The sequence below is a fragment of the Chiloscyllium plagiosum genome, unplaced genomic scaffold (genome assembly GCF_037043375.1).
Source record: "Chiloscyllium plagiosum isolate Xiang-an unplaced genomic scaffold, Cpla_swu_hap1 HiC_scaffold_2, whole genome shotgun sequence".
NCBI lineage: Eukaryota > Metazoa > Chordata > Chondrichthyes > Orectolobiformes > Hemiscylliidae > Chiloscyllium > Chiloscyllium plagiosum.
In genome coordinates, this window is record NW_028270140.1 from 67,041,981 (window position 1) to 67,065,219 (window position 23,239).

The following is a 23,239-nucleotide window of genomic DNA, read 5'->3' on the forward strand; positions in this document are numbered from 1 at the left end:
AGAGATTATGAGGTGAGAAAAAAATGGGCCGTGAGAAGGAAGTTTCAACATCATCTTCAATAGTTCAGCCCTAGTATTGGACAGTCTTTGCCTTGGCCACTGTAGTGATTGTGAGCATTGTCTTCTGCAGTGGGGGTGGTAGTGATGGTGATGGTGGTGGTGGTGGTGGTGGTGGTGTTGGTGGTGGTGGTGTGGGGTGGGTGGAGACATGCGGCAGTCTATTATATAAAAAATGTGCTGACAGAACAATTGGAAAGGATCCATGAAATTGGCAAAATCAGCATGGACCTATGAAAGGAAAATTATAATTAACTAACTTACTGGAGTATCCCCACTTTTAGGAGAACTCTTATACTTCACGACATCTGAAAACTAATTGACAAAACTATGCTTCTGACTCAATACTACAACATCTCTTACTTCAACCTTTACCTCAGCCCAACTGCTACTGAAATTCTCATTAATTTCCTTGTAATTTCAACATTCCCTGGCCTTTTATTATCTGTTCTTCATAATTTTCTATTTATTAAAAATCTTACAGCAGATATCCAATTTACATCATTATCATTATTCCTTATATCTTATCATTATTCATATGCTCAAATTCAAAAATAGTATCCTTATCTGTAAATCCATTCATGGCCTTTCTTCTGCTTAATCTAGGTAGGTAGAGTTGAGGAGCCGCAAAGTTAATAAAAAACCATAATGGGAGTTATGTTCAGGTCTCCAAACAGTCATCAGAACTTGTGTCACAAGATGCAGCAATTTGGGAGACATAGCAAAAATTCATCCCTCAGAAAAAGAAGCATACTAAAGGAGGATAAGGCCACCTTGGCTGACAATGATTTGGAGATGCCGGTGTTGGACTGGGGTGTACAAAGTTAAAAATCACATAACACCAGGTTATAGTCCAACAGGTTTAATTGGAAGCACACTGGCTTTCGGAGCGACGCTCCTTCATCACCTGATGAAGGAGCGTCGCTCCGAAAGCTAGTGTGCTTCCAATTAAACCTGTTGGACTATAACCTGGTGTTGTGTGATTTTTAACTTTGGCTGACAATGGAAGTCAGGGACAGCACAAAAGCAAAAGAGAAAGCATATAATGTGGCGAAGGGCAGTGAGCAGTCAGAGGAATTGGAAGCCTACAAAGATAAACAGAGGACAATGAGAAAAGAAATAAGGGAGGGAGAAGATTAAATATAAGAGTAAGCTAGCCAGTAATATTTTTAAAATTGCAAGAGATTCTTCAGATATGTAAAGGGCAAATGAGTGGACATTGGGCTGCTGGAAAAGATGCTCGAGAAGTACTAATGGGGAGCAAGGAAATGGCTCAGGAAGTGAATAAGTACTTTGCGTCAGTCTGCACAATGAAACAGACAAGCAATATCCCAAAACTTCAAGAGAGTCGGGGAGCAGAGGTGAGTATGGTGGCCACCACCAAGTAGAAGTTGCTGGAAAAACTGAGGCTACTCCCCATAATTCTGAAAGAGATAGTTGACTCTATCACTCGAATGATCTGGATGAAGGAACTGAGTGCATTCTGGCTGCGTTTGCAGATGCTACAAAGATAGGCGGAGGAGCAAGTAGTATTCAGGAGGTGGGGAGGCTACTAGAAGGATTTAGACAGGTTAGGAAAGTGGGCAAAGAAGTGGCAGATGGAATATAATGTGGCAAAGTGTGAGGTCATGGACTTTGGTAGGAAGAATGGAGGCATGAACTATTTTCTGAATGGGGAGAAAATTCAGAAATCTGAAGTGCAAAGGGAGTCCTCGTCCAGGATTCTCTTAAGGAAAACTTACAGGTTGAGTCGGTAATTAGGAAGGCAAATACAATGTTGGTATTTATTTTGAGCGGACTAGAATATAAAAGCAGACATGTACTTCTTTCTAAAGCTCTGGTCAGAACACATTTAGCATATTGTGAGCAATTTTGGGTCCCATACTTCAGGAATGATGTATTGGCCCTGGAGTCAGTTCAGAGGAGGTTCATGAGAATAATCTCAGGAATGAAAGGTCTAACATATGAGAACATTTGAGGACTTTGAGTCTATACGCAATGGAGTTTAGAAGGATGAGGGAGTATTTAATACAAACTTGCAGAATACTAAATGGTCTGCACAGAGTGCATGTTGGGAAGATTTTTCCATTGGAAAAGGAGACTAGGACCTGAGGGCACAGGCTTAGAATAAAATGAAGACCCTTTAGAACAGAGATAAGGACAAACTTCTTCAGCTAGAGAGAGGTGAATCTGTGGAATTCATTGCCACAGAAGGCTGTGGAGGCCAGGTTATTGAGTATGTTTAGGACAGAAATAGATAGGTTCTTAGTTGTCAAGGGGATTAAAGGTTGTGGGGAGAAAGCAGGAGAATGGAATTGAAAAATGTATCAGCCATGATTGAATGTTGGAGCAGACTCAATGGGCCAAATGGCCTGATTTATGCTGGTGTAAGTTGCCACAATGCATTTGTACAGGATACGCACTGTTGATACTGCGTGAAGGAAGTGAATGTTTAAGGTGGTGGATGGAGTACCATTTAAGCTGGCTGCTTTTTCGTAGATAATGTTAAAAATCACATGACAATTATTGGAAGTAAGGATTTCAGAGCATTGCTCCTGACGAAGGAGCAGCGCTCCAGAAGTTTGCACTTCCAAATAAACCTGTTGGACTATAACCTGCTACTGAATGGTTTTTAATTTTGTCCACTCCAGTCCAACACTGGCACCTCCACATCATCGATAGTGATGAGCTTTGTTTTTGTTTTATTCATAATTTATTTTTATTCATTCATGGGATGTGGGTGTCCATGGAAAGACCAGTGTTTATTACCCATCCCTAAGTGCCCTGGTATAGGTAATGGTGAGTTACCATATCAAACTTCTTCAGTCTTTGGGGTAGAATGTTGTTAGGAGGGAACTTTCAGGATTTTGACCCAGTGACAGTGAAAGAATGGAGATATAGCTCCAAGTCAGAAATTGCTGGACAAATTCATCAGATCTGGCAGCAGCTTTGGAGACAAAGCAGAGTTCATGTTTCAGATGCAACAACTCTCCTTCTAAACCCACTGTGGCTAGGAAACAGTTGGTATATAAATGAAGATGCTGTGGGGGATGTGAGAGGAGTCAATGATAGTTGGAGATAGAGCACAAACAGAGAGAGAGAACAGCAGTTGGGCAGAGAAAGGAATGGGTAAAAGTCGGCATGAGATAATGAATGGCTGCTATTGGAAACCATTAATGCTGAAAATGGATGATATGTGGTAGCAACCCATCTGTTGCTAAGGCCTGATGTGTGGGGCTTGGGATAAAGACTTGGGAGAAAGTCCTCAAGTCCAAAAATTATTGAACTTGATGTTGAGTCCTGAAGGTTGCAGGGTTCACAGGTGGAAAATTAGGTGCTATTCCTTCTGTGTGCACTGAGTTGTACTGGAGCAAAATGTTGGCCAGGGAACATGGTGGTGTATTGTAGTGGCAAGCAACTGGAAGTTCAGGGTAGTTTTTGCAGACAGAATGCAGATATTCTGCAGTGGCTGTCCAGTCTGCATTTTGTCTTCCCAGTGTAGATGAGGCTACATTGTGAGCAGCAAATGCAGTAAACCAGATTGAGTGAAGTGCAGGTAAGTCACTGCTTCACCTGGAAGGTATGTCTGGGGACTTGGAAGATAAGGAGGGAAGAAGTAAACAGGAAGGTGTTGCATGTTCTGCACATGAAATTGCCATGGGGGTGTGGCACTGTAAGTGGATGAAGCGAGGACCCTATCACTGGGTCAAAATCATGGAACTCCTCCTTAAAATCTGGCAGTTGCACTTACACCACATAGCCAAAAATCACACAACACTAGGTTATCGTCCAACAGGTTTATTTAGAAGTACTAGATTTTGGAGTGCAGCTACCTGATGAAGGAGCGTCGCTCCAAAAGCTAGTGCTTCCAATTAAACCTGTTGGACTATAACCTGGTGTTGTGTGATTTTTAACTTTGTCCACCCCAGTCTAACACCCGCAATTTCAACATCATTACTCCACATAGACAGCTACAGTTCAAGAAACTAGCTCACTACTGCCTTCTCAACAGCAGTTATAGATGGTCAATAAATGCTGACTTAACCATCAAAACCCATATCCTGTGAATTAATATTTTAAAGTAGCAAAGTTGAAACTTTATTGCTGGAACAGCACAGCAGGTCAGGCAGCATCCAGGGAACAGGAGATTCGACGTTTCGGGCACAGGCCCTTCTTCAGGAATGAGCAGAGAGTGTTCAGCAGGAGAAGATAAAAGGTAGGGAGGAGGGACTTGGAGGAGGGGAGTTGGAAATGTGATAGGTTTCCACCTATCACATTTCCAACTCCCCTCCTCCAAGTCCCTCCTCCCTACCTTTTATCTTCTCCTGCTGAACACTCTCTGCTCATTCCTGAAGAAGGGCCTGTGCCCGAAACGTCGAATCTCCTGTTCCCTGGATGCTGCCTGACCTGCTGTGCTGTTCCAGCAATAAAGTTTCAACTTTGATCTCCAGCATCTGCAGACCTCACTTTCTCCATTTTAAAGTAGCAGTCTATTTTTATATGCTGAACATTCAATGGTTGAGGATTAGTTGGTAGGACAAAATGTGGAGGAAAACATCACAGAGTATGTATTGATTAAAGCATTTGATGAATACTTTAGCCCAAAAAGTGATAAAATAGGAGTGATATTATCAGCAATCTCAGCATTCAAGAGCATTAATTGTAATTTTTTTTTCCTGATTGCATAATAAAACTGGAAGACTCATCTTACTGGAGCATTTTATCAGTTGTATGGAATGTTGCATTTTCCTGGAACAGTGAGAGTGAATCCAAACACCATGGAGCCAATGGGTTCTGAACTGAAGAACAATCGATTGGCAACAACTTTCTGATTGGCTGTTGATGAGGTGGCCGTGACTTGTGCAGAGCCAATGCACTTAGCCTGCAAAGAGAATACAGAAAAACTCACTTTCTATCTGTTTCTGTTTCTAGTGTGGAGGTACCCGCAAGCTAACTGCCATCCTGTCACTTTTCTCTGAAACCCCTTGTTGAAGGAGGAATAATCTATTTGTAAAGACAGTGAAAGGAAAAGCTCTGAACCAGTGGCTGAAAGACAGCATAGGTGAGCAACTCATCAATTCCTGTAGTCCAGATTATTGTGCTGTGTTTTTCTGATTTTTTTTGTTTCAGCCAATGTCATTGACCATATTAGGTTGCACAAGATGTGGTTTCAAACTTAATGACAAGCACAGTGAATATCCAGTCGAGTGCTTGAAGTGTGCCAGTTTGAACGTTTTAGAAAATATTGCAAGTTAACATAATTTGCATCGTCTCAAAACCAATATCTAGAATGTAGAAGACAAAGTGTGGAGTGGTATAACTATTCCAGAAGAAAAAGAAGGAAGCATATGTCAGGTATAGACAGCAGGGATCAAGTGAATCACTAGAAGAATATAAAGGCAGTAGGAGTATACTTAAGAGGGAAATCAGGAGGGCAAAAAGGGGACATGAGATAGCCTTGGCAAACAAGGTTAAGGAGAATCCAAAGGATTTTTACAAATACATTAAGGACAAAAGGGTAACTAAGAAGGGAATAGGGCCCCTTAAAAGATCAGTATGGACAACTATGTGTGGAACCACAGGAAATGGAGGAGATATTAAATGAATATTTTGCATCAGTGTTTACTGTGGAGAAGGATATGGAAGAATGAGAACTTGGGGAAAGAAAAGCGATATCTTGAAAAATGCCCATATTGCAGAGGAGCAAGTGCTGGATGTCTTAAAATGCATATTGTGGATAAATCTCTAGGACCTGATCAGGTGTACCCTAGAACTTTGTGGGAAGCTAGGGAAGTGATTGCTGGGCCTCTTGCTGACATATTTGCATCATCAATAACCACAGGTCAGGTGTCAGAAGATTAGAGGTTGGCTAACATGGTGCCACCAGTTAAGAAAGGTGGAAAGATAAGCCTGGGAACTATTGACAGGTAAATCTGACATCAGTGTTGGAGGGGAACCTGAGGGACAGGATGTACATGTATTTAGAAAGACAAGGACTGATTAGAGATAGTCAACATGACTTTGTGCATGGGAAATCACATTCTCACTAACTTGATTGAGTTTGTTGAAGAAGTAAAAAAGAGGATTGATGAAGGCAGAGTGGTGAACGTAATCTATATGGATTTCAGTAAAACGTCTGACAAGGTTCTTCATGGTACACCGATTAGCAAGATTAAATCACATGGAATACAGGGAGAACTAGCCATTTGGATACAAAACTGGCTCGAAGATAGAAGACAGAGGGTGGTAGTGGACTGTTGCTTTTCAGACTAGAGACCTGTGACCAGCAGTGACCACAACGATCAGTGCTGAGTCCACTGCTTTTTGTCATTTATAGAAATGATTTGGATGTAAACATAGGAGGTTTGGTTAATAAGTTTGCAGATGGCACCAAAATTGGAGGTGTGGTGGACAGGGAAGAAGGTTATCTCAGAGTTCAATGCAACCTTGATCAGATGGGCCAATAGACTGAGGAGTGGCAGATGGAGTTTAATTTAGATGAACGTGAGGTGTTGCATTTTGGAATGGTGAATCAGGGTAGGACTTAGACACTTAATGGTAATGTCCTGTGGAGGATTGCTGAACAAAGAGACCTCAAAGTGCAGGTTCATGTTTTCTTGAAAGTAGAGTTGCTCGTAGACAGGATAGTGAAAAAGGTGTTTGGTATGCTTGCATTGGTCAGTGCATTGAGTATAGGAGTTGAGAGGTCATGTTGCAATGTCATAAACAGGTCATTGTTTAGGCCACTTTTGGAATACTGCATTCAATTCTGGTCTCCTTGCTAGATGAAGGTTATTGTGAAACTTGAAAGAGTTTTGACAAGATTTTTAAAGCTGTGTCAGGGTTGGAGGGCTTGAGTTATGTTCCCAGGAGCGTCAGAGGCTGAGGGGTAACATTATAGAAGTTTGTAAAATCATAAGGGAAATAGATAGGGTGAATAGCCAAGGTCTTTTCCCTGGGGTGTGGGAATCCAAAACTAGAGGGCATAGGTTTAAGGTGAGAGGGGAAAGATTTAAAAGGGACCTAAGGGCCAACGTTTTCACGTAGAGGATGGTACACATGTGGAATAAGTTGCCAGAGGAAGTGGTGGAGGCTGGTATGATTAAAAGATTTAAAAGGCATCTGGATGTGTATTTGAATGGGAAGGGTTTAGAGGGTTATGGGCCAACTGCTGGCAAATGAGACTAGATTAACTTAGGATAACTGGTCAAAATGGATGAATTAGACCGAAGGTTTTGTTTCCATGCTGACATCTCTATGATTCTTTAACTCTGTGAAGATTTTGCCAACATCAGAAAGTGGGTGGCATGGTGGCTCAATGGTTAGCACTGCTGCCTCACAGCACCAGAAACCCAGGTTTGATTCCCGCCTCGGACAACTGTCTGTGTGGAGTTTGCACATTGTCCCTGTGTCTGTGTGGGTTTCCTCCTACAATCCAAAGATGTGCAGATCAGGTGAATTGGCTTTGCTAAATTGCCCATAGTGTTCAGGGATGTGTAGGTTAGGTGTAGTAGTCAAGGGCAAATGTAGAGTTATAGGTTTGGGGAATAGGTCTAGTTGGGTTACTCTTTGGAGAGTTGGTGTGGACTTGTTGCCCCAAAGGGCCTGTTTCCACACTGTAGGGATTCTATGTAATGCTGTGAAAGAAATGAGGTGGCTGTCAACACAATTTGTAGTGAGTGCATTAATTTAAAACTGCAATGTCTTGATCATGTACTGCAGAGAGCAAATGAATAAATGCAATGATCCAATTCACAAATTCACAAACGTTGCCTGAAAATGTTTACAAAGCCATAATATCAGGTTGCATTAACAGCTCTGAATGATGTTCTTGGTGAACTGGCATCACTGTGCAAACATTTACAGAGAAGCTGTGTAATTTGCAAAGTCCAAGATCAATGAACTGAAGACTCAGTATCTAGGTGAATGTATTTATTGCAGTGATGAAGTTAAGAAGGTTCTGGCTGCTCTCAACAGAGACGTGGACACTGTTGTAATCCTTCAATTTATTTAACTGCTATGTGACCATGCGGAAAGTAGATTTACAGGAGAGGAATTACGAGAATGACATGCATTTGATCAGACTGCAAACATCACAGCAACTAATTAGGAATTTGGAAAAAACAGTATTGTGTGGCTGATATTGGAATATTCTATCTCTATGCCAAACTATAACAAAAATGTGACTGAAAAGATAAGTGAGGAATGCTCCAATACCAAATTTATGTGAAACAAAAAACTGCGGATCTGATGATGATTTACCACACTTGAAACATTAACTCTACTTTCTTTCCACAGGTCGTAGAATCCCAACAGTGTAGAAGCAGACTTTCCAACCCACTGAGTCCACTGAAGAGCACCCACTCCCCGGCAACCCTCTGAAGAGCAACCCTGCATTTCCCATGTCCAGTCCAGCTAACTTGCACATCTTTGAACTGTGGGATGGAAGACACAGGGAGAATGTTCAAACTCCATCCAGACAGTCACCCAAACCTGGGACCAAACCCGGGTCCCTGATGCTGTGACGCAGCAGTGCTACCGATTGAGGCACCATGCTACCCCATGCTGCCAGACCTGCTGAGTTTCATCAGTAATTTCTGTTTTTATTCTGCATTATGGTTGTGGAAAAAGTCAAGTGAAGTTCCATTCAGACATTTGGTAGATTGTGCTCTTAAAAGATGACTAATTTCAAGCAATGTCCCTTCTTCTGGACATCTGTGCAACTTATCAGACATCAAGTGCTGACTCATTAACTTGATAAGTGTAATGCAAAAATAGATTAGATACGGATCACTTGGACAATTTGATGTGAATTAAGTCATACATTTCATCTGTACAAAATATCAGCCTGAATCATTGGATATCAAATAAAGTTAGGTGTGAAAACTTGCCAACATAGGAGTGAATGAATTACTAGAGTCCTCTTTTAGTCACATCTTATCTGTGGTATACATGATGCCACTGCTAAATAGCACCAAGCAAATAAAATTGCTTATGCTAGCAGACAAAATACCTGTAACTGTAAAATAACATAAATGCACACTTTTAATATCTAATGTTGTGAAATAAAATGCTGTTTTCAGGTAAATGCCTGTAACTGTAAATATAAATGTACATTTTTAACAGTTAAAAAAGAAAGAATCCCTACAGTGTGGAAACAGGTCCTTCAGCCCAACAAGTCCACACTGGCCCTCTGAAGAGTAACCCACCCAGACTCATTCCCCCACCATATATTGACCCCTGACTTATGCATCTAACCTACACATCCCTGAACACTATGGGCAATTTAGCATGGCCAAACCACCAATCTGCACATCTTTGGATTGTGGGGTGAAACCGGAGGTCTTTGGATTAGAGTGGTGCGGGAAAAGCACAGCAGGTCAGGCAGCATCCGAGGAGCATGAAAATCGACGTTTCAGGCAAAAGCCCTTCATCAGGAATGGAGGCAGGCAGCCTCCAGGGTGGAGAGATAAATGGGGACGGGGTGGGGCTGGGGAGAAGGTAGCAAAGAATACAATAGGTGAATGGGGGTGGGTATGAAGGCGATAGATCAGAGGGGAGGGTGGAGCAGATAGGTGGGAAGGGTGATTGGCAGGTAGGACAGGTCATGAGGACGGTGCTGAGCTGGAAGGTTGGAACTGGGGTAAGGTGGGTGGGGGGTAATGAGGAAACTGGTGAAGTCCACATTTATGCCCTGGGGTTGAAGTGATCCGAGGTGGAAGATGAGGCATTCTTCCTCCAGGTGTCGGGTGGTGAGGGAGCGGCGATGGAGGAGGCCCAGGACCTGCATGTCCTACCTTCTCCCCAGCCCCACTTACCCCCCCCCCCCCACCCCCCATTTATCTCTCCACCCTGGAGGCTCCCTGCCTCTATTCCTGATGAAGGGCTTTTGCCTAAAACATTGATTTTCCTCCTCCTCGGATGCTGCCTGACCTGCTGTGCTTTTCCAGCACCACTCTAATCTGGTTTCCAGCATCTGCAGTCCTCACTTTTGCCTGGATGAAACCGGAGGACCCAATAGAGACCACGCAGTCGTGGGGAGAATGTGCAAATTCCATATACTCAGTTGCCAGAGGCTGGAATCCAACTCAGGTCCCTGGCACTGTGAGGCAGCAGTGCTAGCCAGTGAGCCACCATGCCACCCTAAAGTAATGAATTTGATTGGCTAAGTAGGTATTGTTGCATGTTGTGTTCATACAAGTCCTAGAACCCCAATGAGAGAGTTGTGCTGAAATAGTTTTCTCATCACAGTAAGTTCCAAGACTAAACTTCATAGAAAGTCTGTCAGCAAGTGTAATTGTAATAAATAGCTTGAATTATTCACCGTTATTCACAAAGTTCTGTCCAATAGGTTCAATCAAAGTGCAATGCTGTCAATTACAAAGGATTTTTAAATAACACCAAATTTATAATTTAAAATAATACAAAATTAACACATGAACTAAAATGTTCTGTTTAATTCAAAATAAACAAAAGTCTGTTAACCAGTTAATTGAAGAAACTATTAATATTCATATGTGAGTGATATTTAATGATGATCGTATAAATCTATAAGCAATGCTTGTTTGGGTAGAAATGCTCTGTTGCACCAATTTGGCGCTGGGCTTGTTTTAGTGAACTTCCATAATGAGGCAGCCACCTGCAACATTACTTTTACAACCAGGTCAATGAAGTCACAGTAGTAGTTAGACTGTTGTCTTACAAGCTAGTACTAATGCTTGCAAAGTTCAATGTAACATCTTAAAATCAAGTAGGAAGAGCCTGTTGGCCATTTTAAAACAAGTAAGAAGAGAGTCAATTTTGCAACAGTTTATTATATATTTTATTCTGGTTATTATGATAAATATATAAATATAACAAATGACTTGTTACATTTGTAGAATAACTTCTATTATGATTTCCAAATCTCTACAAGCAACAGCTCACTTTTGCAAAGAGAGAAGTGGAATGCAAATGTGCATAGTAATTAAATCCCTTAAGGTATATTTTTAAAACAAATATGGGGTAGAATTCCAGGTACAGTTCCCCAATCGCTTACTATTATTTTCAGCAAAACCTTGGAAATTGTCATTCCATTTGAATCACCGCTGATCTGAAGTTATAGTGCAAATGTGACAGAATCCCTACAGAAATTACTGGTGGAGTTTTAAAGATGTTTCCAATCACAATCCTTCACAAGCTCAAAGAGACAGATAATCTTACCTGTATCCACTCACTGGCCTGCAGTTCCACAGCATTCTCAGGTTCTGCACTGTACAAACACCACAGACACTGTAATAGGTACTGATGGCTGTCCTCATCTGCTACAACAAATAACTGCAATATGACTTCTGCTCAAGTTATGCAATGTGGCCTGACTACTCTGTGATCTTCACAGCCCCCAGAAAAATGAGAAAGATTACTGCTGATATGTACAAATATAAATAATTAAGTGTCATATTACGTAAGGAGTTGAAATGCCTAACTTTGTAATAACCAAAAATAACCTCAGGACAGTATATGTGCAGACATACACATGCTGAGATACTTCAGACCTGTATCTCAATGTGTACGTAGGATATTAGTTTTAAGCACAAGATAAAACAGAAACGATATCCTGTTCTCATATTTTCAAAATATCATGTCCTTTTAAACATTTTTTATACTTCTAAATCCCTTGTGTCCATTCTTTCAGCCAAATCACCACAGGAAGCACATTCTAAACTACTTAGCAAGGGAAGAACCTTGGATTCATGCCTCTTAGAAAATGCATGGCATCAAATTACATTCATCCGCTTCTGCTTCTTTCACATTCTTAATCAACTGTGGTGTTTAAATAAAGAAACATAGCGTAATTGTTATTTTCATGTAAATTATGTACCAACCTAAATTCTACTCTGCTGTACTTTCCTTAACGAAGTATATCACCTCCAGTTACTCATTATGCAAACATATATTACACTATTTTGATTTGCATGTTTGCACATAGATGTTTTGTTATTATTGCTATTAGTTATGGGTTGTCGTCTATTATGGTAACATGGAATGATTTTCCAATGTCGTTAATTTGTGATTTGTTTTGTGAAAGTTCATGTTTATTATGAAATACAGAGAATGTGCGAATAAATCTGGCAATTATCTGCACCATATGCTGTAATTCAGTAATTATTACAGGTACCGGTATAGTGTCTCCAAACCTGTCATATTGTCAGGAACCATATCTTGCTGCTGCATTTATTTTCAAATGCATTTTAACATTATGACACCCTGATTTTAAGTTATTTCCTTTTTTTTTAACTGATTTTAATACATTGGGAAGTGTCATCTCTCATCCAGAGAAAAGAACGTGTTAACAGTTGAAGTTTCCTTCTGACAAGAACCTGGTGGGACGAAGGCATTCGACTCACCAGTTCTTAAGTGTGTTTTGCTTTTCTTTTCGTTTCTCACCCAAATACAGGGAACAAACAACGCCACACGAGTTGTCCCAAATTTGTGAATTAAAATGATTTGAAGGCATCAGTGACGTCATACGCAAAGGGCGGTTTCCATGGAAGTGAACCTACCTGAGGCTGGCGGCCAATCGGAGGGCGGGAGCGAATGTCAATCAGAAAGACAATGAGAATGAATCAATACTGATCAGAGACTCGGGCGGAGAGGGAATGGGATTTATGAATGAAATTGTAAAGGAGGGAACGAGAAAGGAAGTGACAGCTTTTTGGAAAAAAAGTGAACAGGACCCCAATTCTCAAACAAATCACCAGCAAAGCAAAGACAACTAAAGTTCACTCAAACTTCTAATCAAGTTTTATCACGAATTAGATTTTTCATTTTCTGCATTAGGCCACACCAGAAAGTTTAAGCATATCAAATCACAACCCGAAGGCTCAGATAATGCTCGAGAAGAATTGGGTGAGCTTCCGCGTCACTCGCGTTCTGTAAGGATTATATTGAGGCTTTGGTGGGAGTGCGGGCGCATTTTTCTTTCAAAAACACAACACTGTAACTTTTGTTTTTTCATCAATTTGATGGGTAGCTGATATTGGAATAAGGATGCAGCCGCGCGTCTGGCAAAGGTAATGAGTACAGCCCCGAAGGAGGGTGTTTGGAGGGGAGGGGGGCATGCAGGTATGGTCTCTCCAAGCAAGTTCGCAAAGGGCCATCAGCCATTCACCGTGGCCCCGGGACAGCGACAACAGGCGGAGCCCGGAGCGCCAGGACGGGGTTGTGCTCACGGTCCGACTGGTTGCCATCGCTGTCGATCATAGTGACAGCTTGTCGGTTGCCCGCCAATGGGCTGGCAGGGTGTGGAGCCAAGGACCAATCGTGTCCCGCGGACCGGACCGGGTGGGCGGGGTCAGGAGGCGGCAGTGACCAGGATGTGGAGCGGCTGTTCCGCTATTTGTTTGCAGTTTTGCTGAATAGATAATGAGACGCTGCCGAGGTAATTAGAGCACGCTGGAGGGGTTTTTTTTTTGTATGTGTGTGGATGCGCGGGGAGGAGGGAAGTCTTTCCTCTAAAAAAAGAACCGTAGCCAAACTCAGGGCAGCATTGCCTGCAGAATGTGGACGGAAAAGCAGGCGAGAGGCGCACAGTCTCCCTCACTCTGCACAACACAGTGAGAAAGAAACTCTTGGCTGCAACCGCACGGGACTTCTGAATGGATGCCTGACACCAGCCGTCCCTTATGCAAAAGATTAGCAAACTCCAAAACTTTCAGACACCAAGACGATGGCAAGTCTCGCTGCCTTGATTCGAGTCGGAAGCCACTTTCTCGTGTGTTTTCTGCTGGTTTTCAGCAATTCTCGGGCGCTCGTTCGCCGGATCTGCTGGCAAGCTATCGTGCAGTGCCAGGTCGAGCAAGATTGCAGCTTCGCGTACGACCAGTATATGGAGGCTTGCAGATCTGTCTTAAACCTGGAGACCAGACGCTGCCCTAGCCACTGCCTTTCGGCTCTTATCCACCTCAACCACACGCAGAACGGGCCCATGCTCGAGAACTGCGATTGCCTCCAGGACGAGCTCTGCAAAAGGACCAAGCGTGCTATCGAGCCCTGCCTGCCGAGAACCCGCAACCGGGACGGGGTGATGGGTTGTACCGAAGCCCGCCTGCAGTGCGAGACCGACCCCCAGTGCAACAACGCCATGCGCCGCTACCTCCAGAACTGCGGCAAACTTTTCAATGGCATCAAGTGCACGGATCAGTGCCGGGAGGTGATCGAGAGCATGCTGGTCATCCCTAAAGCCTTGCTCCTGAAGGAATGCGTCTGCGACGGAGCAGATCGACCTATCTGCGAGGCGATCAAGGACAACATGGCCAGACTATGCTTCTTTGGACCTGAGCATAGTTCTGGCAGTAGCGGCTCGGACATGGAGCCGGATGATTACTGGGACTATGAAGAAGATCCAGGAGACAACGTTATCAGTTATGATGATGAGAATAGAGACACATACAGGTACTCTACAAGCGCCAGGTCATCCTGCAATTTCCCAGTGCCTAATGTTTTGACTTTGATGGCATCCATTTTACTACTACTACTACTAGTTCTCGGTTATAAATAAACAGTACAACTTTTATTCTTCTTCAATGAAAGAAGCTCTGCACTGCCATCTTCAATATACAAAAGACAATTTAATAGACCTTTATATAAATTTAATTCTGGTAAGATTTGTTTGTATTTTCGGTTGTATTAGAGGTGCGGAATTAATCTCTGGTGCAACTAGTATAAATCTTATATGACTGGGTTTTTTTTAGCCAGTCGTTGCGTGTTTGTGTATAAAGTTACAAATGTATACATTTGGGGAATAATTTATTGAAATATAGACTTAACCACACGGCTATGGTTTAGCATCGAGCTGTGAAAGAATGCAGTGAAACATTTACCAGCGAAGTTACAGGATTTCAATACTTATTCTAAAGGGAAATTGATTTATAATGAATTGTCAGCGACTCCAGTTGAATAGTCTCAGATGCAACATGGAGATTTCGAAAGGTTGTCTTTAAATATGTATTTTTGGAAATGCAGAGATATAAAAAAGGCCTTGATAGATATTGTTCTTTGAAATGACTTTGTAAGGCTGTCATTAACGTTGTATTTTCATAGAAGCCATAAAAAGTCAGCTAGTTTAAAACAAAATTTCGCAAGAGTTGCGTGTCTGTTCAAAGAGTTGAGTGAAAGTGAAAATGCTGACGGTTGTTTGCCGATGTTTGATAATGTGTCCGCGAACGTGTAAGATACTAAAGTTTCCCAAATTTCCAGAGCCATCACATTTGCTGTTTTCACAGCTGACAGCTGAGTTGAGCTGTGACTGAGAGTTTCTGCCGGCCTTAGTTTTCTTTTTGCCAATAACTCCAGAAAGCTTTACACAAGTTATCATTGCCGAAATCCTCTTTATTTTTGATATCCTGGTGTAAGAGGATACACATCATAACTTTAGCTGGCTGACCATGCAGCACTGACTGATATGTTCATTGTACAATATATAATGGATTTAGGGAAAAAAACACAATGCTTCATTGTTGCGTATTATACTTCGACTACGAGCCAGAAGCTACGAAAAACCGTGTTTCTTTGCACACTTCCTGATGAGATGCGTAGTGTCAAAAATTTCTTTAGCGTAATGCCCAAACATACGGAAGGCTTGTTAGAAGTTACATTTTTTCTATGCTATGGACTGCAGATGTTGAATCAGAATACTTTCTGTAAGTTGTACTTTTTACAAACATGTCGAATCAACACAAGAGAAAAAAGTATATGAATGTGTGCATATATCGTTTAAGTCGCTTTCTGAGGGCGTTCAATCTGGGCTCCTGCCAGGGTTCCTGATCCTTACTCAAACGCCCTTAGATAAATAATTATACTCTTAAGCACCCGTCGAGTGCTGCTATACTTGACCTTGTAAATAGAAGTGTTTGCAGTAGGAATAAACTCCGTCGTTTGAAATCTTTAAACATTTAGCACAAAGCAGGCTCAGTCCTCTGGGGATTGCCCGTGCCTTCTCAAGTAAGTCGCGCCACATCAGGCTCGCAGAAGTTTATTTATCTTTTCTCTTGCTGTTTATTTTATTCTTTAATGTTGCGGTTGGAAGCCCAGTCAGAAGTTTAACTGTGCCCACAAATAAACTTACTTTGGTTGACGGATTTGTTTAACGACCGCAACACTATTATGCGGATTTTACATAAAGACAAACCTGTATGTTTACATTTGTAACCGCTGTAAGTAGTTGTTTGTACACCTAGTCACTTGCACTTTAAAGTGGGCACTGTCTGCACGAAAGCAACTTTATTCAGTTCACTGTAAACTGACATTATTTTTAATCTGTTGCAATTGCCCTTCCGTTCTAAATTTATGAGCATGTTTGAATTTATAATCTTTTTTGTAAATATGAATTTTCACTCTCTTCCCATTATTGTAAATTTCAGTGCAGGGAAAGATACAGTACTTCGAAGAGTAGTTTAATGTCGTTAACTATCGGTGACTTTTACAAACGTATTGGTCTTGTAAGCATATTATGTTTTAAAAGATGACCTGTTGACCCGAATTGAAATCATTATTTGCTGACTACTGTCCAGATGCTTTTGGTTTCTCCTCTGCAGATAGTTGGAGTAATGGCTGTTTATGTTAGTTTAAGTAGGTTTAGCATTCCTTTTTTTTCCATTGAACACATTTTGCAGTACAAGGCACACCGAGGGTTCCCGTAAGGAGTGAAAACATTAGCACTGCAAAGCCTGAGGTCTAGCAACTGGAGTGATAATTAACTCACAGGAAAAACGAGGACTGGTTTACAAACGGCTGTCAATAACATCTGCCTAAAATAAATCACTAGCCAAACAGCTTGGCAAACGGAGTTGCCGTTGTGTAACAAAAAAAGTGGCAAGAGACAGGACAACCGTGGAACTGAGAGGGAGATAAGTACAGTGGATGAACCATTATCTTCATCATAACATAATCGGACAGTCTTTCTTCAAAACCATAGTATGGAAAGTATTCCTTGTTTTACATGACCTCAATAATTAAAGCATTTTTTTTTTGTTTTATACATTTTAAGATTGAATCTGCTGCTAGTCAGATTCCCATCATACCTCACGAAACGCAGAAATATTCACAAACTTCTATTTTGAAGCTCCCACCAAAAATGTGCAACCTGTTAAGTTGAAGAGAGAGGGCACATCTCTGAAATGCCACACTGCTAAATCATCTAGCCAAAATCGCTACATTCTCCACTATAATTCGTAGATGTTGAGATGATGCGATCAGGGAGTTGTTTCAATTATATTTGTTGCTAAATAAAAGAACAGGTTGATTTATCGATTACTTGAACGAATGCTGCCGGGAGCTATGATAAAATGATCGCACGGCGCCACACAGGACAGAATGAATCCTGAGTTTCAGCGTTGAGAGAGTGCATGGACATTTTCCTCTCGCTCTCTGTGACAGAATGTTTAAGGGACTCCTGAACAATGCAAGAGAACAAGGAGCAGTTCATTTAACTGACAGAGAGCATACAGTATATGGAGAGAGGGTCTCTTGGTCCACTGATCACCCTGGCAGACAGCAGACCTTTTGTATACAAGACACAATGGAGAAAAACAGTACTTGGTGTTTATGAAACCATCATGACAACAACATTGACCGTCCAATCAGCTAACTCGCAGTGACCATTCTCCCACGAGTAACCAGGGCTCCAAATAAATTATTTCAACAATGTTTATTACTGGACCACAAGAGCCCTTCAGCTGCATTAATCGGGGAAGTCGAGTGGCACTTTTGTTATGTAAATGTTAAGCACATAATAGTTCAGTCAAACAATGAGGAGGCACTTCATTCTAGCATACTACACGTCTAGGAAACTGCAGGGAATTATGTGGGAAATATCTACACACTGGCAACCCCCAGTCTCTGGTGCATCATAAATGTATGGGCTTCAGATATTGTTATTGTGGAAAGAATGCTTTCAGCCACCAAATGTTTAGGTGACCCTTTACAAAACCAATACAGTGACACTGCCTGGGGATTATCCGCACAGTGGCAGTCCGCGGTCCCTGTTACATCATAAACGTGTATGAATTAGATCTGCTTATTGTGGAAATGTTTTATTTAGAGACAAAAGAGCTGGTGTGAGAGAAAAATAACTAAAGGACTAAGTGCAAGTATAATGCATTTGACAGGACACTGCAAGAAATGACATGGGAAACACTGGCACCTTGACGGGCTTTGCTCCGCACTTGTCAGATTTATGGGAAAATTGTATTTCAGTCGTTGAAGGAAATGTTGTACCACACAAAGAAGGTGCGATATTAAAAGATGAACAGACTTATTCAAATATCTACAGGGGGACAGATTTCAGCCATCACTTAAAAAATAGGGGTTAGAAACTCAAAATTTGCAATGCGTGTATAGCAAAGATCTTCTGGACTGTTGGGTGAATGCTGTAGGTAATATTTACAAGAAAAACAGAAATTGCTGGAAAATTCAGCAACTGAAGATGTCACTGAGCTCAAATATTGTCTCTGCTTTCCCTCCACAGAAGCTACAAGAGCTGCTGAGTTCATACACTAATTTCTGTTCTTGTTTCAGATTTTCAGCATCTGCAGGCTTTGTTTTATTTTGAGTAATATTTACCTTGCATTAGGTCATGAGCATGACAAATTCATTGTGCTCAGATCTGACATGTTGATAAACCAAGAACTAATGAAACAGATCACAAAAGGCACAGAGTGGTCAAAGGCATGATATGTGTGAAGAGCAGGGCTGTTATCTATCTTCTCTAAATTATGTGCATTTTCAGTTGTGATCAACTGGCAAATGTTACTTATTCTTACTGAGACAAAAACTGAGAGAAAACAGGAACTAGAGAATTGAGTTGCAAACGTTAAAGCACTTCATGGGATCGTGAAAGTGAATTAGGTTCCACAGACTTTGCTAGAACGACTTTTAAAAGAGAGTGTCAAAGAAGAAAGAAATTAATAAATAACAAGAAGACTGAATGAATTAGGGTGCATTATTCTAGCTTAGAATAGGTTGCCATAATTTTTCATGACTATACTGTTTTCCTATGCATCTATCTTATTTCAGGCAATGGTAAAATGTACCAGTGGAAGTAAGAAGCAGTTGGGTTTCAAACTCTTGGGAATTACATGGGAACTAGTTACTCCAATGTCAACCCTATAAGCCAATATTAATAAATCATATAATGAAAATAAATAAACAAGAGAAAGATGGCATAACTATTTAAAATAAATGCTGCATTTAATATTTAAACAGAGTGCTTCACATAAGTTCTGTCAGACTGCCTCTTTCAATCAACTCAAATAGATATTAAAGAAATATTTCTACTTGCACTGGTCTGAGGTAAGTAGCTTTCATGTGCATTAGTGCTGCACTGTTCTGAAACTTAATGGATGAAAGAGTCAAACTTTTCATTCATTCTGGGGTTGCAATTGAAATGCACTCTTGGCAACACCAGAATCACTCTTGGAAATCATATTCTATGTACTAGGATAAAGCTCTGTAAATGCATGCTCTCTTCCAATGAATATGGAATGGTTTGAGACCATGCATGAAATCGTCAAAACTTCTAACCAATCAAAAGTACCTCTAAATTGACCATAAAGTGCCCAATTCATCAGGTAGACCACCTGAGTATTCTTAAAATCTGAAAATAATGTGCTAGAGACAGTATCTGTGGATGGCACTATAACAGAAGCAAACTTCAATGTGACTCATTCAGAACTCTGAAGAAGTGTTCAAAATAAATCATTTTAGAATCAGAACTTTAACATGGCTTCTGTCTCCACAGATAGCGCCAGATCTGCTTTGTTTCTCCTGCATTTTCTCTTTTTATTTCAGGTCGCCAACATTCATAGTGTTTGGTTATGCTCTTAAAATCTGATTAACAAGACATTATGTTACAAGTAAAGTCAAACCCACAACAAAGTGTTTTGAGCAGATCTCACTTTATTGTACTCTGGAGTTGGGTGAGAAAATTATGCTGTGTTAAGAATTGTTTTGGTGTAAAGCAGAAACTGCAATCTAGTCTCTTATTATCTGTGATTCATAGACTGGCACCTGGATAACTAAAAAATTGCACAAAACTCCTTTCCACCTGTTTCACTGGTTCTAGATGCATCAAACTTGTTTAGAATTTTTCCTTACATCTAGGTGGATGTATTTTTGAATGGATCTAGAAATGGAATCTAAATTTGCTAGTTGGGCAGTTAAGTAGCAAATTAACTTGAACCTGGGGCGATGTACTTTGGTAGGGAAAGCAAACCATCCTCTAAACATTATTTTCTTAAGATATTAAAAGGCTACAACAAACAGCAATTTAGAGATAAGAGTGAACTGATAGCATTGCATCTTAGCAAAACAATTAAAGATGTTAACAAAGTATCAAGATTTATTTCAAGGGGTATAGAATTAAGCAGACTTGGAGTTATCTTAAACTGAGACTCTGTGCTGTGAAAGGTACACTGAAGAAATTGCAAGCAAGATTTACAAGAATGGTCCCAGGAGTGAGAAATTAAAACACTTGGGAAAGATTGAATAGATTGTGGTTATATCTTTAAGAAAAGAAAGATCTCAGAGGAAAATGAAAAAAAACCTTTAAAATTGTTAATGTGCTGCACAGGATGATTGTGGAAAGAATGCATTGAAATGTTTCCAGGCCTTTAGAGATGGGCTGCGAGGCAGGTAAAATAATGGATGAAGCTGTTAGGAAAAGAACCTAATATCTTTCAGCCAGCTTGATGTATTGCCAGTGTCAGAAACTTCATTGATGTGGTTGCCCATCGATAGTGAATTGAAATAATTAAAAGTCCAATTAAGACCCACTTCCTACCTCTGCAATTGTTCCATGTCAAATGACCTGTCACCGCATCACAAGGTTGTCAGGTAAGCACTAGCAGCCTTCTAGCAGGTTCTTGGAGAGGACCCCTCCCTTACTGGCAGCTCCATGGTCCACAGAAGGTCCTGCTGGTATTAAACACTATAGATGTCTAAGGTGCCACCACTAGAATAGGGCCAATAGCAGGTCCTGATCATCTCAACAAACTTCCCACTTTCTAAGTTCATCTCACCATGAACTAGTTTGCTCCTTAATCTAATTGAACTGGCTGTTAATTGCTTGCCATAGATTTCCAACTCCGGCCTTCAGCCCTGAGGGTGGAATTTAATCCTCTTTGGAAAATACAACCCCATATTTCCATTTGTCAGAGAAGCCACAACCAGAGTTCAATGATACAAGACATGAGTAAATTATTTTTTTACTCAGAGGGTGGTTAAAATATAGAGCTACCATAGGAAGTGATTAAGACAAATAACTTGGATGCAGTTATGAAGACGAAAAATTATATCAGACGCTGTATACAGTTTATATAGTGGCGCATTCTTAAAAATACTTTCTAATTATCTTTTAGTTTTCTCTTTGAATACACTTGTGTGCCTGTGTTCCAAATGATGAATGCAGGAACTGCAAGTGTGAATGTATATTCCTAGTACCTGCTGGCAAACACATTCTGCTTGAATGAAAATAAATATAGTTTTTCAAGGATATGGTGGAGGACTTATGAAATGTGGTGTTTGATAAGATATTTGGACTGTGATTGCTTACTGTTGTGATGATTATAACATTTGACTTAATTGTGACAAGATTTGAAAGAAAATTCCACTTGTCCCCTTACAACATGTTTATTCAATAGAACTGTTATAGTCTATATTTTCAAAATACATCAAGTCAGGTATATAGCCTGAGGGTAAAAGTTTCAACTTGGAAGTTACAAACACTGCAACAGATTTTTTTTCACTATATACCTGTTCTTATTTTGAGGAGCCTCAATGTATTTTCAATATTTTTGATTCATAATGTACATTAATTGAAAGGCTTATGGTCTTCTAGACCATTTCCAGCCTCTCTGCCTACCAAGGCTGAGGGTCTTTAGGCAGTGAGCTTCCCCCACTGTGCCACCTCGGCAGATGCTGCTCCGAGCTTTATCGCAACCCTCAGCATGTGGGTCTGGATCCTGGAACAAGATGTTTCGGACAGACCAAAGGGCATCTTTCAACCAGTAGATGGTTCCCCAGCTGTTGTTGATGTTCACCTCAGTGTGCATCCCTGGGAAAGGTTCATAGACCACAGAGATCTGTCCCACAGTGCTGCTTGAGATAAACCTTGACAGATATCACTGCATTTCTCTGCAGTCCTTCTTTACAAAAGTACATTCCACAAGCTGGTGGACAACAGTTTTTTCTCACCACAGCCATCAAAATGGCAAAGTATAAAAGGGTGAGACTCTGGATCGATAGGAATGACCTGATAGGAAGAGCCTTTCTCACCAACAGCTAAGCTAAGACTTTGTGCTTGTTTGCAAGTTTCAGCTATGAAGCATTCTGGCAAATGATTTTGGCAGTCTGTTCAGGAAACTATCTGACAGGATCTACCTACTTCTTTTTAACCCCAGAGCGTTGAACATTTTGACTAATACCTAAGAATTTGTGATCAAAGATACTTTTTTTGCATAAACATCTGTATTGAGGGCAAATAATACAGCATGGTTCAACTGAAAAAAAAAAACAGTTATAACACACCTGTATACTTCATTGAGATGAAGTAGAAGTCTGTTATTCTCTGTGCATATATTTGGGGTAACATAGTTTGATGATTACACTGACTCTATAAAATTGCTTTGTCCTGCAGATAGACAGTACAGAAGAAAAATGCTATAAATTTTCAACATAAACAAAAAATTGCCAGATGTATTAATTTCTGAAGATATTATGTAAAAACCATAAGTTTAATTTTGGCACAGATGCTGATCCTGGTAAATTTTCCCCATTAGTCCATCATCGATAATAAAATTATATATATATACAACTTGTGAATATACGAACACCTCAGCATGCATCAATTGTAATTAGGATCTTTAAATTTGTACAGGTAAAAGTCATTGGGGTCTGGAATATTTTAATATTTAAAGCTTCTTTTCCCATGATTTTCATCATTTATATCATGACATAATCATTATACTCATTCTTAAACTTGTACTCGTATCACTTTCCTCACAGAAACTCACCTGATAAACATAGATTTATGTCTTAAGTGATGACTAAAATAATCATATCCCTCCCATTTTCTAAAGCTTATCAATTGAATAAAATGGGTGATTATGCTGAATAAATTTATGGGATCACCCTAGTGAATATTAAA

General features: G+C 40.5%; 1 protein-coding gene across 1 annotated transcript; it reads left to right on the forward strand.

Moving 5' to 3' along the window:
• The first annotated feature begins 13,471 nt into the window (after nt 1-13,471).
• Nucleotides 13,472-15,171, forward strand: gas1a (growth arrest-specific 1a). The gene has a single exon (XM_043713260.2). It carries the CDS (start codon nt 13,766-13,768, stop codon nt 14,594-14,596), a length of 831 nt encoding a protein of 276 aa, XP_043569195.1. The 5' UTR covers nt 13,472-13,765; the 3' UTR covers nt 14,597-15,171.
• Nucleotides 15,172-23,239: the final 8,068 nt, after the last annotated feature.

Coding starts and splice junctions, on each gene's coding strand:
- gas1a (XM_043713260.2), top strand. CDS start 13,766: ATGGCAAGTCTCGCTGCCTTGATTCGAGTCGGAAGCCACTTTCTCGTG.